This window comes from Zootoca vivipara, chromosome 4 (genome assembly GCF_965207765.1).
Source record: "Zootoca vivipara chromosome 4, rZooViv2.hap1.1, whole genome shotgun sequence".
NCBI lineage: Eukaryota > Metazoa > Chordata > Lepidosauria > Squamata > Lacertidae > Zootoca > Zootoca vivipara.
Genome location: NC_142587.1, coordinates 81,521,009 through 81,536,008, shown reverse-complemented (window position 1 = coordinate 81,536,008; position 15,000 = coordinate 81,521,009). Strand labels below are relative to the sequence as shown.

At 41.7% G+C, this 15,000-nt stretch overlaps 1 protein-coding gene across 1 annotated transcript in view; it reads right to left on the bottom strand.

Annotated features, from left to right (window-relative positions):
- The window catches only part of CRYL1 (crystallin lambda 1), a 47,039-nt gene extending 35,153 nt beyond the window's left edge, over window positions 1-11,886 (bottom strand). Inside the window, exons 1-2 of the mRNA XM_035115458.3 lie at window positions 11,512-11,886; window positions 1,787-1,894 (exon numbers count right to left, since the gene is read on the bottom strand). Of these exons, the coding sequence (XP_034971349.1) occupies window positions 1,787-1,894; window positions 11,512-11,552 (149 nt within the window). The 5' untranslated portion in view covers window positions 11,553-11,886. The remainder of the gene's footprint in view (window positions 1-1,786; window positions 1,895-11,511) is intronic.
- Window positions 11,887-15,000: the final 3,114 nt, after the last annotated feature.

Genomic DNA, 15,000 nt, shown 5'->3' with positions numbered 1-15,000 from the left:
GTCCAGTCAAATCAATTCTGAAGGAGAAACAAAAACATGCATTCCTCTTCACACTTTTAAGTATCCCTTACCACCAAACACTCAGAAACATGAAACTGCTTTGCTGAACCCTCTCTCTGCAAGTGTTTTGTTTGCTTGTTCATTCTGCTGTCACCTAGGCAATGCCATTTTGGTAGTGCAAATAATATCACATTTCTACCCTCAAGAAAGGAAACTCTGGTCTGTATGGATAACTTTTGTGATCATCATCTGAAGTTTGCAACGACATGGATATATGATGAGGCAATGTTAGAAACACCACTTCTCTGTGACATTTCAGTGGTACATCATGCGAGCTCTCAGGAAGTTGGACATGGGAATTTAAGCCAGCACCAACTCAATTCTTACAATTTAGCACAGTTGAAGTGCCCAAAGTGCTTCATGTGCATTTTCTCAATAATTCTTACAACAGCATTGTAAATAGGTCACTATTGCCACCATCGCATATAACAAAGGGTGGGGCTGTCGCCAAGAGAACAGCCTCTTATCTAAAGACACCTACGCAGTGATTTGAATACGGAAACTCCTAACTCTCAATAAGCATTCTGGAAACTTAAGTCTCCACTTACTAGTATTGGGAGGGACTGGGCATCTTAAACAAGCTTTTTTAAGCGTTACTGATATTTTTATAACACGAACAAAATAACAAAGACATGGAGCACCTGAAAGGTGAAGGTATGTGACAAGCCAAGCAAGCTACAGAAAGGTGGAGGCAGCTTCCGCTGCTGCCTTGAGACAGGCAAGGGGGACTGGCGAGGCTTAGCTGGGGGGCGGGAGGGCTTCTTTGAATCTTGCCGCCTGCCCCCCAGCTGAGCAAGCCCTATATCCTTCCAGTATGCACAAGCCGGAGGGACATGGGGCTTGTTGAAGCAGAGGGAAGAGCAAGCCGTATTGTGGCTCTGTGATGTGGGTTGTTTTTCTCTCTGCAGCGGTATGAGGGCAGACCGCGATGGCGGTTTCACTCAGCAGTATATCACTGGTGAAACCGCCACTGCTCCCGAGTCCCTCTGCCGCCAGAGTCCGGATGCAGCTTGTTTTTCCCTCAGCACGCTGGTAGCAGTGGGACTCAGGAGACAGGAGGTTTCACTAGCAATATGCCGCTGAGTGAAGGCGTCATCACCATCTACCCCTAATACCAGTCCTGGGCGATATATGGATATATGGCCCAGGCCTACTAGGTGACCTTGGGCTAGTCCCAACCTCTTAACCTACCTCACAGGGTCGTTGTGTAAGGATTACCTGAGGAGAGGGATCCACTGTGTACTGCTTGGAGAAAACGGTGGGATATAAATGCAATAAATAAACTCTTCTGTGTACCTGCTTTAAGAAAGCTGGAGGGACCAGCCAGATGGAAATGTCAGCCTCTAAGCACTAAGATCAGAGATAAAGGACATCCTATCTCCCTTCTAAGTGCTAAAATCAGAGATAAGCCTCTGCCTGCCGTGTGACAGTAAAAGGATTTATGCCTCTGTTTTTCTGTCTGCCTGCTATTGCTTTTAGAAGGCAATAGAGGACACATTGGACAACTGATCAAAAACTGGGGAGTTGGTAATGGGGCTTGTTGGTCTCACTGAATATCTTCTACCTTTTATCCCACAATCTGAGCACTACCTTGAACAGATAATCTGAATGCATCATGAAATCCCATTGGTCCCTTGTTCATCTTGTATAGAACTAAGAGCTAACCACAGTATTCAAACAATTATAATCCTGACTAATCTGTGCTAAAGGAACTCAAACGACTTACCCAATTTTTTCCAGGGCTTTTGTTACCTGTTCTTGTACAATATCATAAAGCTTTACTTGAAATCCACCAGAAGCAAATAACATGGCCCAGCTACATCCAATGAGTCCACTAAGAAGAAAAGAGAAAACGGTTAGCACAAATCTTTTATTATTTTAAAATACTTACATGCCACTTTTCCAGGCAAAGCCTGTCCAAAGCAGCTTAGAGCAATAAAAGCCACAAGTACCATATATAGAAATGCTTTTTACTAAAAATCAATAATAATTATTGATCTATTCCACAGAAATTCCACAAAGAGTGTTTGGAATTCCAGTCTCTTTCCGGCAAGCAGGACATAAATTACTCAGGGGAGAGTCAACTGAGACAAATGAGTTTTTAAGGTCTTCTGAAAAGTCTGAAGTGTAGCTGCCCATTGCAGGAATTCTGGGAAGGAATTCCAAAGATGTGGAGCCACCACAAAAGAGGCCCTACCTCTTATGCTCAACCACCTCACAGACCTATTCCTGCCACAACATAGAAGCAAAACAAGGTTTTCCTGTTTCAGCACTTGCTGAAGGAAGCAACCTGGATATGGATATAGTTAACCAACCCACAGATTCAGCAACAGAAGTTCAAGGTATGTTTTGAAAGGGCAATGAAGGATGCAACAGACGAATCAGAATATTACAAAGCAAATTGGCTCACACCTTACCTTTGGAACATCTAAGTTTATTAAGCAGAGAGCGAATGTTGAACAAAATGGACTTGGGTTGAAAATAGTCTTGTTTCAACTTTGGAAAGAAATCCAAAGAGATTTGGAAGTATGGTCAAGGTTGAAATTGTCCTTAATGGGAAGAATTGCAACTGTTAAAATGAATGTATTGCCGAGAATGTTGTTTTTATTTCAGGCCCTACCGATAGTTGACAAAATGAAATGTTTTCAAGAGTGGCAGAAGACACTGTCTAAATTTGTCTGGCAGGGGAAGAAACCCAGGATTAAATACAAACTTTTGACTGATGTAAAAGAAAGAGGAGGATTCTCCTTGCCAGACTTAAAGATTTATTTTGAAGCCGCAGCTTTTTGTTGGTTGAAGGAATGGTTTTTGTTAGACAATGATGACTTGTTGGATTTAGAGGGCCATGATAATGCGTTTGGTTGGCATGCATATTTATGGTATGATAAAGTAAAATTACACAAAGGTTTTAAAAGCCATATAATTAGGAAATCATTGTTTAATGTTTGGATTAGATACAAAGATCTATTGGAAAGAAAAACTCCTAGGTGGATCTCACCACTTGAGGCAAAGAAACCTAAAAGGACAAATATGGATGAGAATAGGTTGAAATACAAAGATATCCTGATGGAGGTGGGAAACCACTTTAAGTTAAGGCCATATGAACAACTGAAAGATAGGTTGAGTGACTGGTTTCAGTATGTGCAGATAAATGAAGCATTCAAGCTAGATAAAAAAATAGGATTCCAGACAGAAAAGTCGAAATTAGAAACGGAGTTATTAGAGACAGACTACAAGAATTTGTCTAGAATGTATAATTTGTTGCTAGAATGGCATTTGAAAGATGAGCAAACAAAATCAGTGATGACTGAATGGGCCAAGGACTTGGGTCATAATGTGATGATGTCGGAGTGGGAAAAATTGTGGAAGAAGGGTATGAAATTTACGGCTTGTACTGTGTTGAAGGAAAATTTGATGAAAATGATGTATAGATGGTATTTGACGCCGGTCAAGCTGGCTAAAATGTATCACAAAAGCGACAATAAATGTTGGAAATGTAAGCAGGATGTTGGCTCATTCTACCATATGTGGTGGACATGCCCTAAGATAAAAGGCTTCTGGGAAATGATTTATAATGAGTTGAAAAAGATGTTTAAAAACACATTTTTGAAAAAACCGGAAGCCTTTTTGCTTGGAATAATTGGGGAAGAAATCCCCAAGGACGATGTTAATTTGTTTATGTATGCCACCACAGCCGCTAGGATCTTAATAGCACAATATTGGAAAAAAGAGGAACTGCCTTCGAGGCAGGAATGGCAAATGAAAATGATGGATTATATGGAATTGGCAGAATTGACAGGAAGACTCCGGGACCAAACAAATGACAAAGTTTTAAAAGATTGGAAGAAATTTAAAATATACATAGGGTATGAATTTGAAAACTAGATTTTGAACATCCAGGAAAATAAAGAAGTTAAGGCAATAGGGAAATAATAGAAGATTGAAAGGGAGAAAATATGATAGATGATATAAAGATGAAATTTTTGAAGTGTTAAAGAGAATATATGATGGGTAAGAAGGATGATTTAGAAACTGCTACAGAAGTTTATAAAAAAGAAAATCAGATAGTAGGGAATTGGGGAAGCCAGAGGACAATGAATATTAAAATGGATTAGAGATGATATATTTTTTTTTTGTTGTATTTTTGTATTTTTGTATTTCTGTATTTTGATGTGTACTTTTTGTATTTGTGTTTTGTATGTGTGTTGATAAAATGTTTAATAAAAAATATAATTAAAAAGAAAAAAAAGAAAATAGTCTTGTTTCACTATTCTGTAGGTTATTCTGCATGCTACAGGCCTGAAATTATGCACGCAGAGCATCTCCCTAAGTACATATGGAATGCAGAAACATTCAGGTGAACATATATAGTCATATGAAGTTGCCTTACCCCAAGTTAGGCTATTCATCTATCTTGCCCACTATATATACTCTGATCATGGCTCTCTTGGCTGTCAGGATTCTTCCCTGCCCTATTACCTGAAAAAACCTGAGACTAAAGGTTTCAGGATTGAATCTGGGATATTATGCATGTGTTCTACCAGGGTTCAGCCCCTCTTGGCAATTCTTTTTTTATATATGGTTACAGGTAGGTAGCCGTGTTGGTCTGGATCGAAGTAAAATAAAAAAATTCCTTCAGTAGCACCTTAAAGACCAACTAAGTTTTTATTTTGGTATGAGCTTTCGTGTGCATGCACACTTCTTCAGATACAGTGAAATGGAAGTTTCCAGGCACTTATGTAGAGAAGGGGTGGGGAGGGGTGGGGATGGGGAGGGGGGATCACTCAGAAGGGTGGTGGAAATGGGTGATTGACTGACTGATAGCTGTTGATGACCGCAAACGACTGCAAATGGTTTTGCATGAAAAAGCAAGGGTTGAGATGGCTGAAGATCGCTTATCATGTATAATGAGATAAGAACCCGATATCTCTGTTCAAACCAGGTCCCTCCATGGTTTTGAGCTTGGTGATAAGTTGCAATTCAGCAACTTCTCTTTCCAGTCTATTTCTGAAATTCTTTTGTAGTAAGACAGCTACTTTGAGATCTTGTATAGAATGTCCTGGGAGATTGAAGTGTTCTCCTACTGGTTTTTCTGTCTTCTGGTTCCTGATGTCAGATTTATGTCCATTTATCCTTTGGCGTAGGGTTTGGCCTGTTTGTCCAATATAGAGAGCTGAAGGGCACTGTTGGCATTTGATGGCATACACAATGTTAGAGGATGAGCAATTAAATAGTCCTGAGATGGTATGTTGGATGTTGTTGGGGCCAGTAATGGTGTTGTCTGGGTGTATGTGGCAGCAAAGTTGGCATCTGGGTTTATTGCAGGCTCTGGTACCAGTGTCCATGTTAAGTCTGGTGGTTGTATTATTGTGGGTGAGGAGTTGTTTAAGATTGGGTGGCTGTCTGTAGGCAATGAAAGGTCTTCCTCCCAGAGCTTGAGAAAGGGAGCGGTCATTGTCCAGGAGAGGCTGTAGATCTCTGATGATGCGTTGTACTGTTTTAGCTTGGGAGCTGTATGTGATGACTAGTGGTGTTCTGTTATTTTCTTTTTTGGGTCTGTCTTGCAGCAGGTTCTCTCTAGGTATCTGTCTGGCTCTGTTGATCTGTTGTTTAACTTCATCAGGTGGATATTTTAGTTCTAAAAAGGTTTGCTGTAGATCTCTTAGGTGAGATTCTCTGTCTGTAGAGTTGGAACAGATGCGGTTGTAACGTAAGGCCTGGCTGTATACGATGGATTGTTTGGTATGTTTGGGATGGTAGCTAGAAGCATGTAGATATGTTTGTCGGTCAGTTGGTTTTCTGTATAAGGTGGTGTCTATACGTCCATCCTGTATTTTTATAGTAGTGTCCAAAAAATGTATTTCTTGCATAGATTGGTTCATTGTTAGGTTGATGGTGGGGTGAAAGTCATTGAATGTCTGGTGGAAGGTTTCCAGGGTCTGTTGTCCATGTGTCCAGATAATAAAAATATCGTCAATGTATCGCAGGTACAGGAGAGGTTTGAGTGGGTAGGAGTTAAGGAAACGTTGTTCTAAATCTGCCATGAAGATGTTGGCATACTGTGGGGCCATGCGGGTGCCCATGGCTGTGCCGCTGATCTGGAGGAACAGGTCATCACCAAATTTGAAGTGGTTGTGGGTAAGGACAAAGTGGCAGAGTTTGGTAGCAAAGTCCGCTGTGGTTTTATCTGAAATGGTGTTCCTTATGGCTTGTAAACCATCATTGTGTGGGATGTTGGTATATAGAGATTCCACATCCATAGTGGCTAGTATAGTATTGTTAGGAAGATTGTTCAAATATTGTATTTTCCTCAGAAAATCTGTGGTGTCACGTACATAGCTGGGAGCACTGATAGCATATGGTTTCAGAACAGAGTCCACATAGCCGGAAACACCCACTGTAATGGTGCCAATACCTGAGATGATGGGGCGTCCTGGGTTTCCTGGTTTGTGTATTTTGGGTAGAAGATAGAAAGTTCCTGGCCGAGGTTCCGCTGGTGTGTTTGTGAGGATCTGTTCTTGGATGTGTAGGGGTAGCTCCTTAATAATCTTGTTCAGTTCTTTTTTGTATGCTTGTGTGGGGTCTGAGTCCAATTTCATGTAAAAGGCAGTATTGGAAAGTTGTCTGTGGGCCTCTTGGATGTAATCAGTTTTGTTCATGATGACGACAGCTCCACAAAACTGATTACATCCAAGAGGCCCACAGACAACTTTCCAATACTGCCTTTTACATGAAATTGGACTCAGACCCCACACAAGCATACAAAAAAGAACTGAACAAGATTATTAAGGAGCTACCCCTACACATCCAAGAACAGATCCTCACAAACACACCAGCGGAACCTCGGCCAGGAACTTTCTATCTTCTACCCAAAATACACAAACCAGGAAACCCAGGACGCCCCATCATCTCAGGTATTGGCACCATTACAGTGGGTGTTTCCGGCTATGTGGACTCTGTTCTGAAACCATATGCTATCAGTGCTCCCAGCTATGTACGTGACACCACAGATTTTCTGAGGAAAATACAATATTTGAACAATCTTCCTAACAATACTATACTAGCCACTATGGATGTGGAATCTCTATATACCAACATCCCACACAATGATGGTTTACAAGCCATAAGGAACACCATTTCAGATAAAACCACAGCGGACTTTGCTACCAAACTCTGCCACTTTGTCCTTACCCACAACCACTTCAAATTTGGTGATGACCTGTTCCTCCAGATCAGCGGCACAGCCATGGGCACCCGCATGGCCCCACAGTATGCCAACATCTTCATGGCAGATTTAGAACAACGTTTCCTTAACTCCTACCCACTCAAACCTCTCCTGTACCTGCGATACATTGACGATATTTTTATTATCTGGACACATGGACAACAGACCCTGGAAACCTTCCACCAGACATTCAATGACTTTCACCCCACCATCAACCTAACAATGAACCAATCTATGCAAGAAATACATTTTTTGGACACTACTATAAAAATACAGGATGGACGTATAGACACCACCTTATACAGAAAACCAACTGACCGACAAACATATCTACATGCTTCTAGCTACCATCCCAAACATACCAAACAATCCATCGTATACAGCCAGGCCTTACGTTACAACCGCATCTGTTCCAACTCTACAGACAGAGAATCTCACCTAAGAGATCTACAGCAAACCTTTTTAGAACTAAAATATCCACCTGATGAAGTTAAACAACAGATCAACAGAGCCAGACAGATACCTAGAGAGAACCTGCTGCAAGACAGACCCAAAAAAGAAAATAACAGAACACCACTAGTCATCACATACAGCTCCCAAGCTAAAACAGTACAACGCATCATCAGAGATCTACAGCCTCTCCTGGACAATGACCGCTCCCTTTCTCAAGCTCTGGGAGGAAGACCTTTCATTGCCTACAGACAGCCACCCAATCTTAAACAACTCCTCACCCACAATAATACAACCACCAGACTTAACATGGACACTGGTACCAGAGCCTGCAATAAACCCAGATGCCAACTTTGCTGCCACATACACCCAGACAACACCATTACTGGCCCCAACAACATCCAACATACCATCTCAGGACTATTTAATTGCTCATCCTCTAACATTGTGTATGCCATCAAATGCCAACAGTGCCCTTCAGCTCTCTATATTGGACAAACAGGCCAAACCCTACGCCAAAGGATAAATGGACATAAATCTGACATCAGGAACCAGAAGACAGAAAAACCAGTAGGAGAACACTTCAATCTCCCAGGACATTCTATACAAGATCTCAAAGTAGCTGTCTTACTACAAAAGAATTTCAGAAATAGACTGGAAAGAGAAGTTGCTGAATTGCAACTTATCACCAAGCTCAAAACCATGGAGGGACCTGGTTTGAACAGAGATATCGGGTTCTTATCTCATTATACATGATAAGCGATCTTCAGCCATCTCAACCCTTGCTTTTTCATGCAAAACCATTTGCAGTCGTTTGCGGTCATCAACAGCTATCAGTCAGTCAATCACCCATTTCCACCACCCTTCTGAGTGATCCCCCCTCCCCATCCCCACCCCTCCCCACCCCTTCTCTACATAAGTGCCTGGAAACTTCCATTTCACTGTATCTGAAGAAGTGTGCATGCACACGAAAGCTCATACCAAAATAAAAACTTAGTTGGTCTTTAAGGTGCTACTGAAGGAATTTTTTTTTTATATATAATAATGTACTGTATTGCATATTGAGTCAATACTTTTTTTTAACAGAAAGTGATATTCTATGCAATTCTATCTTAGATAATGCTTGGTAATGATAATACTCATTTCAAAGATCAGCTAAATTGCACAGAGCCAACAAACAGTCCTGTTTAGTATCTGCCTGCCCATGGGCATAGTTCTTGCTAAATATTGGGAACTAATTTGGATATCTAGATGCAAATTTTCTGGTCCTACACAGCTATAATAAAATACTGTAATAATATTTTTTAATTTATACCCCACCCATCTGACATGGTTTCCCAGTGCAGTGGGAAAACTCTCAAAGAGGCAAGATAAGGCCACATGAAGTCACAAGTTATTAAAGGTTGTAGCTGTAGTCATGTCATATCAAAGTCACTGACGACCAGACATCAGAACAGAATAGTCCCACAATATTATTCTATTCTGCAGCCAGGTAGTCTGTGCAAACATCTCTACTGATTTTAAATGCAATAATGTCTCGTGAGGTGCAAACACTCTCTTAATTAACATGTTTTTATTATTCTTAAGTCACAGTGGGAAAATCTTTGAGCTTTTCAAAAGTCTTATATATTCTTAAGTGTTTCTTATTTAGAAAAGACTGTAAATAAAGCAGCCTGACTTTTGCAAGTTCTTTTTTTAAAATTAAATTTCTATACCACCCTTCATTAGAGGCTCACAGCTCTTGCCACAAAAATAGAAAGTTATATAATCCTTGCATAATATTATCCTCCTAGGTAAGCATGTATAGAATTGCAAGCTAAATATGCTTAAATTGGCCTGGATTGTGCCCACAGTAAAGTCCCATTTAGTTCAGTAGGACTTAATCTGAATTGGCATGCATATATGATTGCACTATTAATTGCCATACATTTTCACTAGAAATTAAGCACATGCTCCACTTCAGACAATAAAATTTATTGGGTGGACACTGACATTATTGTGAATGGAACTGAATTGCCCAATAACTAAGCAAAATAAGGAAGTATGGTATTCATCTCTTTTTGTAACTGGGGACAATGAGGCATGGCCAGGAATCTTGAAGATCTCAACATCTGCAAGTAAAAGGCAGCAATGGAAATAATCGGAACAAAAAATGTGGAAGTATGGGTTATAATTCAATGTATTAGTATTTCCATAAAATGCTTTTAGACTTCAGAAAAGGCTGACTTGAACCTCTGAATCAGTATATTGTCAGTATTTTCCTTATAAAAGCAAATGTACCATTATATACAATACACTTTTTGCCATATTCACCATAGGAAATTGATGCTTTCCACATATAAAGGCATGGATGACCACATACTTTCCTTGTAGTTTTACTGATTTCAATGGTGCTTGGTTTTCATACAGTTAATAGTCATGTTAATAATTGGCAATAAACATGATTTGTTTATCACTTGTTCTCTTAATCAGTTAACAGGATACAGGAACAGTACTGGTGCAATTCTACATGAAGGTTACTAATGGTACAGAGATCGTCTACTTCATAGTTTTATTCAGACATACACTCAATATTCAGAACAAACATGTACTTTCATTCACTTAGTTTACAAGAGAGTCTCTTAAATCACATATCTGACAGCAATTCATAGTCCACAGTGCAGTAGCCTCAACAGACTACCAACAAACCTCTAGCACAGTAAGAATTGCTGGTTGACCTTTGTTCTGTGCTAGCTGTAGTGTTCCAATTTCCGACATTTAAGCAGTTTCCCAGTTGGTGCTACCATTGGGCAGCGTTTGACCTTACCCTCTACATACCACTGGTGACCGATGCATAACTGAGTGCAGCCTTAGTCTAACAGCATGCGACAACGTAAAAGGCACATGCTCCGAACACAATTCACACCTCTTACGTTCTGCAGTTGGGCAGCAAGACTGTGTATGGAGCAAGCCTTGAGGTCCCTTTGTTTGAAGAGTTAAGGTTGGGGCGAAAACATTCAATTATAAAAATAAGCAAGCCAGAGTTTTAGGCCTTATCAAATGGGGAAAACAGGCATATATATTTTAAAGCCATTTGTGAGCTTCCAATAGACATTTGATCAGCCACAAAGTGAACAGAATGCTGGACTACATAGGCCTTCCATTTGATCCAGAAGGGCTCTTTTTTTCTTAATTATAAGCACGCACACCGTAGCACTAATTTTGGGTATAAATTTCCTGTTATTTTAATCAGAATGCAGTTAATTTAGAGGGAGAAAAAAAGAACAACACATACAACCTGAACATAAATACATGAAGGCTATCCAGATTCCAGTCAAGTTACTACTCTATAAAATTATCCTGGCAAAAATCTACATTTTGCTGTTTATAAAAGCTTTCCAACACACACTACACTTTGAATTTCCATGTTGGCAATGGAGTTTTTCCCGTGCTGCCATTCACCTAGAATGTCCTTTAGCTCCATGTGTTTCAAGGTAATCTGCACAGACTAAACGCAAACAGATTAAATAGCTTAGATAAGTGTTCTATTCACACGCAGGAAAGTTACTCATTTGTTTTGTCTTTTTTAACACCTTGCTGCATCAACAGCAAATGCCGATGTAAAAGTCGTGGTTTGGTGGCTTTGAAGATCCCACGCCTAAAACGCAGGTTCCACGCCCTTCGCGCTTTCCTGGGGGGGAAGGGGGGGCACAGGATCCCCTTTCCCGGAGTGAAACACCCTTCTCCCTCCTCTCTCCGAGCGAGCCAACAGGAGAGCCACTCGTCAAGGGATTTACCTGCCAACAATCACAACACGTCCCTCTTGCACGGGATCCATCGTGCCAAGCTCAGGTTGCAGCACTCACACGGCAGGAGGAGGAGAACCCGGGAAAAGCCACTCGGAGGGAACGTGGGCCAGTGGCTCCCTTTTCAAGGCGGCGCTTCCTCGCCACCCCACCCCCACCCCAATTCCAAGGGATGTCACGGTCACTCCCATTGGCTCCCAGATAAGAACACTTCCCATTGGCTCCCCGGGTGCCCCAAGCGGCGGCTCGAGGGAACGTCTCCGGATGGAGGTTACCCGGGTCAAGGGGAAAGAGAGGCGGGCGGGCGCCTGGGGTTCTTCGGCGCAGGGAGGCGAGGGAAGGGTTCGTTTGCTTCTTCCTGGCTTCGGTATGGAAGGAAGTCGGCGGGGCGGGCAGGCAGTTCCGCAAGAGAGATTCCACAGCGACTTTGCTTTCCCCTCATGGCCATGCATCCATATATATGGTTTCCTCTCCCGCTACTCTCTGGGTGGTGCTGCGCAGCTCGGAGGATCGGGCCCTGTGAGGGTGCCCCCAAAGAGAGAGCGCATGCGCAAGCCAGAAAAGGCGGCAGGAGGTGCTGCTGCTTTACTCACCTCTCTCTCTGTCTTTTTGGGAAGGATTGCACACCAGGGGTCCAGAAGAGCCACTTTGTAGGGACTCCATCCCAAGGGATGTGGTGGCCTCCTTGGCTGCAGCATTTGAAAGGCTTGGGGGAGGGGGGAGAACTCACCACCACCTTTTTCTCCCCCCCCCCCCGTGGCAGTGGTGGCCACCAAGTTGAAAGGTTTTAAAAGAGGATTAGACAAATTCAGGGTTGGCCCATCCATAAGGCAGACTGAGGCAGGTGCCGCCTCAGGTGGTGGAAGCCAAGGTGTGCTGCCATAGGGGAAAGTAATATTGGTAACAATTCCAATATTGTATTTTGGCTGTGATCCATACATGTTTTCTTGACAGTAAGATCCATTTAGTTCAATGGGATTTTGAGTAGACATGCCTAAGGTTGCAGATACTGCTGCAAGTGGGAGGGACACCGAAAAGACTTTAATTCCACTGATTACTCAGGGAAAGGAGGATACACAAACAAATCCCCTTATTCCTCTGCTGAGACAGAGGAAGGAGAAAGTGATATGCTACTAAATAGTCAATATTTACTCTGAGAGACCAGAGATAGGCACCCGTCAACAGGGCTTCTATGGACTTTTGCCATATACTATGAAATGGAAGCAGTGTTCCTTTCCTTCCATTTCAATTTTCTCATTGTCCACATAAATTGTCCCATTGTCCCCAAAAATTGTATTGTGCATTTTGGGGTACTTTTATATTTAATTAGTTACTGTAAACTGACCCAAGTTGTTTTTTGAAGTATAAATGTTTAAAAGAAAAACATAAACCCACTTTTACTTTCCGTGTGTGTGTATCCTAGTCTATATAAGCAGTTCTGTTAAATGCTGTGAAAATAATTCCTTGCTCTGTCATGTCCCATGTACTATTATCGTACACCAGTCATTCCCAAACTGTTCCACATGAGAACTATTAGTGTGCCATGAGAAACGCATTGTATTAATTAAAGGCTTTTGTGAGCCCAGAAGTACCCCACCACAAAGAAGGATGCCTACATCCCTACAAAAGTGATTCACTCTAACTTTATTTCCTTCTGGTCACTGTTGAGGGTAGGCAAATCTGCCATCTCTGTCAGGCTGGTATGATTATAGCACTCAGCCGTTCTCTATGCAGAGATGCAAAAGGATTACTCTAGCACAGAGAAGACTACCTCTTGCATCTCTGTGTGATTCATTGCTCTGGACCTGCCTCCTTCCAATTAGTATTAGAAAGGGGGGGAGGGAGTAAATGTTTTTGAAGGACATTTCCTATATGTAGACATATAGAAGCTTTTCAGTTACTCAGGTAGAACTATGTATAACTAACAAGCTTCTATGTTCCTACACCAACAGAAGCTGGCCCCATAAAATAAACCTGCATACACATTATTGTTTACTTTAGTACACTCCCACTGGTGGTGTCTGAAGCTGTGACATGAAGTTAACCACAATGCATATCTACAATGTAGTTTTCTTGGGAAACACTGCTGTTTGATGTATTCCCCCCTTAAAACCAGCTTCCGTCTAATTTGAAAATGTAAGCTACATTCACTTTACAATCTGAGGTACTTTTGAGGTAGCTGTCATGCATGCACAAAGACATGTACTGTATTTACAAAATTGTTATATGCACTACAGCAGTGTTTCTCAACCTTTTTTGGGCCACGGCACACTTGTTCCATGAAAAAAATCACGAGGCACACCACCATTTAAAAAGTTAAAAAAATTAACTCTGTGCCGCCCTATATTATAATTATGACTGTAAGAAACACTTGCCAAATATTGCTTTCTGGTGGGTAAGTGCGGCCGCCAGGCTCGTTTGCACTGAGCTTTGGGAAAGAGGAGAAATATTGCTTTCCGGCGGGTCAGTGTTGACTATTGGCGGCCGCCAGGCACGTGACAATGCAAATCACCCTTCTCGTCACCGCACGTCGCGGCACACCAGCCAGCGTCTCGCGGCACACTAGTGTGCCGTGGAACAGTGGTTGAGAAACACTGCACTACAGCAGCAGTAGGATCAAGTAGTCCCCAATCTTCTGAAAATAGGCATTGGGCTTTTGTACATAGTATGCACAGCACAAATATTTGGATATCAAGCAGCTTGTCAGCTTAGCTAACAAAGTGAGGGGTCTGAGAGAGCAGAAAATAAAATTACTAGAAACTACTTAAATCAGTTAACATGGATTTGTGATTCCTTCATTACAGTACTCCTTCCTGTTCCTTTACCACATCAATCGTTGTTGTACTCGGGTTTCCAAATTAACTAACCTGCTACAACTTGTTTCTCGTCATTAAACAGAACCTAAACATCAAAGTGGAACTGCACCAATCCATCCAGAACAGGAAGTGTGTGAACTAATTAAGAGACAAATATTCCAACAAAATATTGTGCCATCAAGCTGCATGTTCCCATTGTTTAAAGTTTAAACCACTTCAGGGCAACCTTACTAACTTGAATAGTGGGAAAATGTTAGAAGTGTCTAACTGATGAGGAGCACAATGGAATAAAAGAGCCTGATTCTTATTTAAAATAATAAGAAAAATGATTTATTCTAATCAGGATAATTGCGTATGAGTGTGAAATCTTACATAGCTTAAGCTCATTTATGCCCTTAAATCGTTCCCCTTTTATACAACAAATTGCACTATTTTTCTGCTCTCCCTTTTATTTCCCTGTACTGCCCGCTTCGCTTTATGCTCCAAACCCCATCCTTTCTCTTATGCGCGCGCTAGGAAGTAGGACGTGACCAAAACTGTGGGCGCGCTAAGGATGCAATAGCTTCCACTTGTGCTACTGCGCATGCTCCAACGCTTTCCCCTTCCCGAGCAGAGCGTTCTCGTCGCTAAGCAACCTGAAGGGGTGCATTGTGGGCTTGCGAGG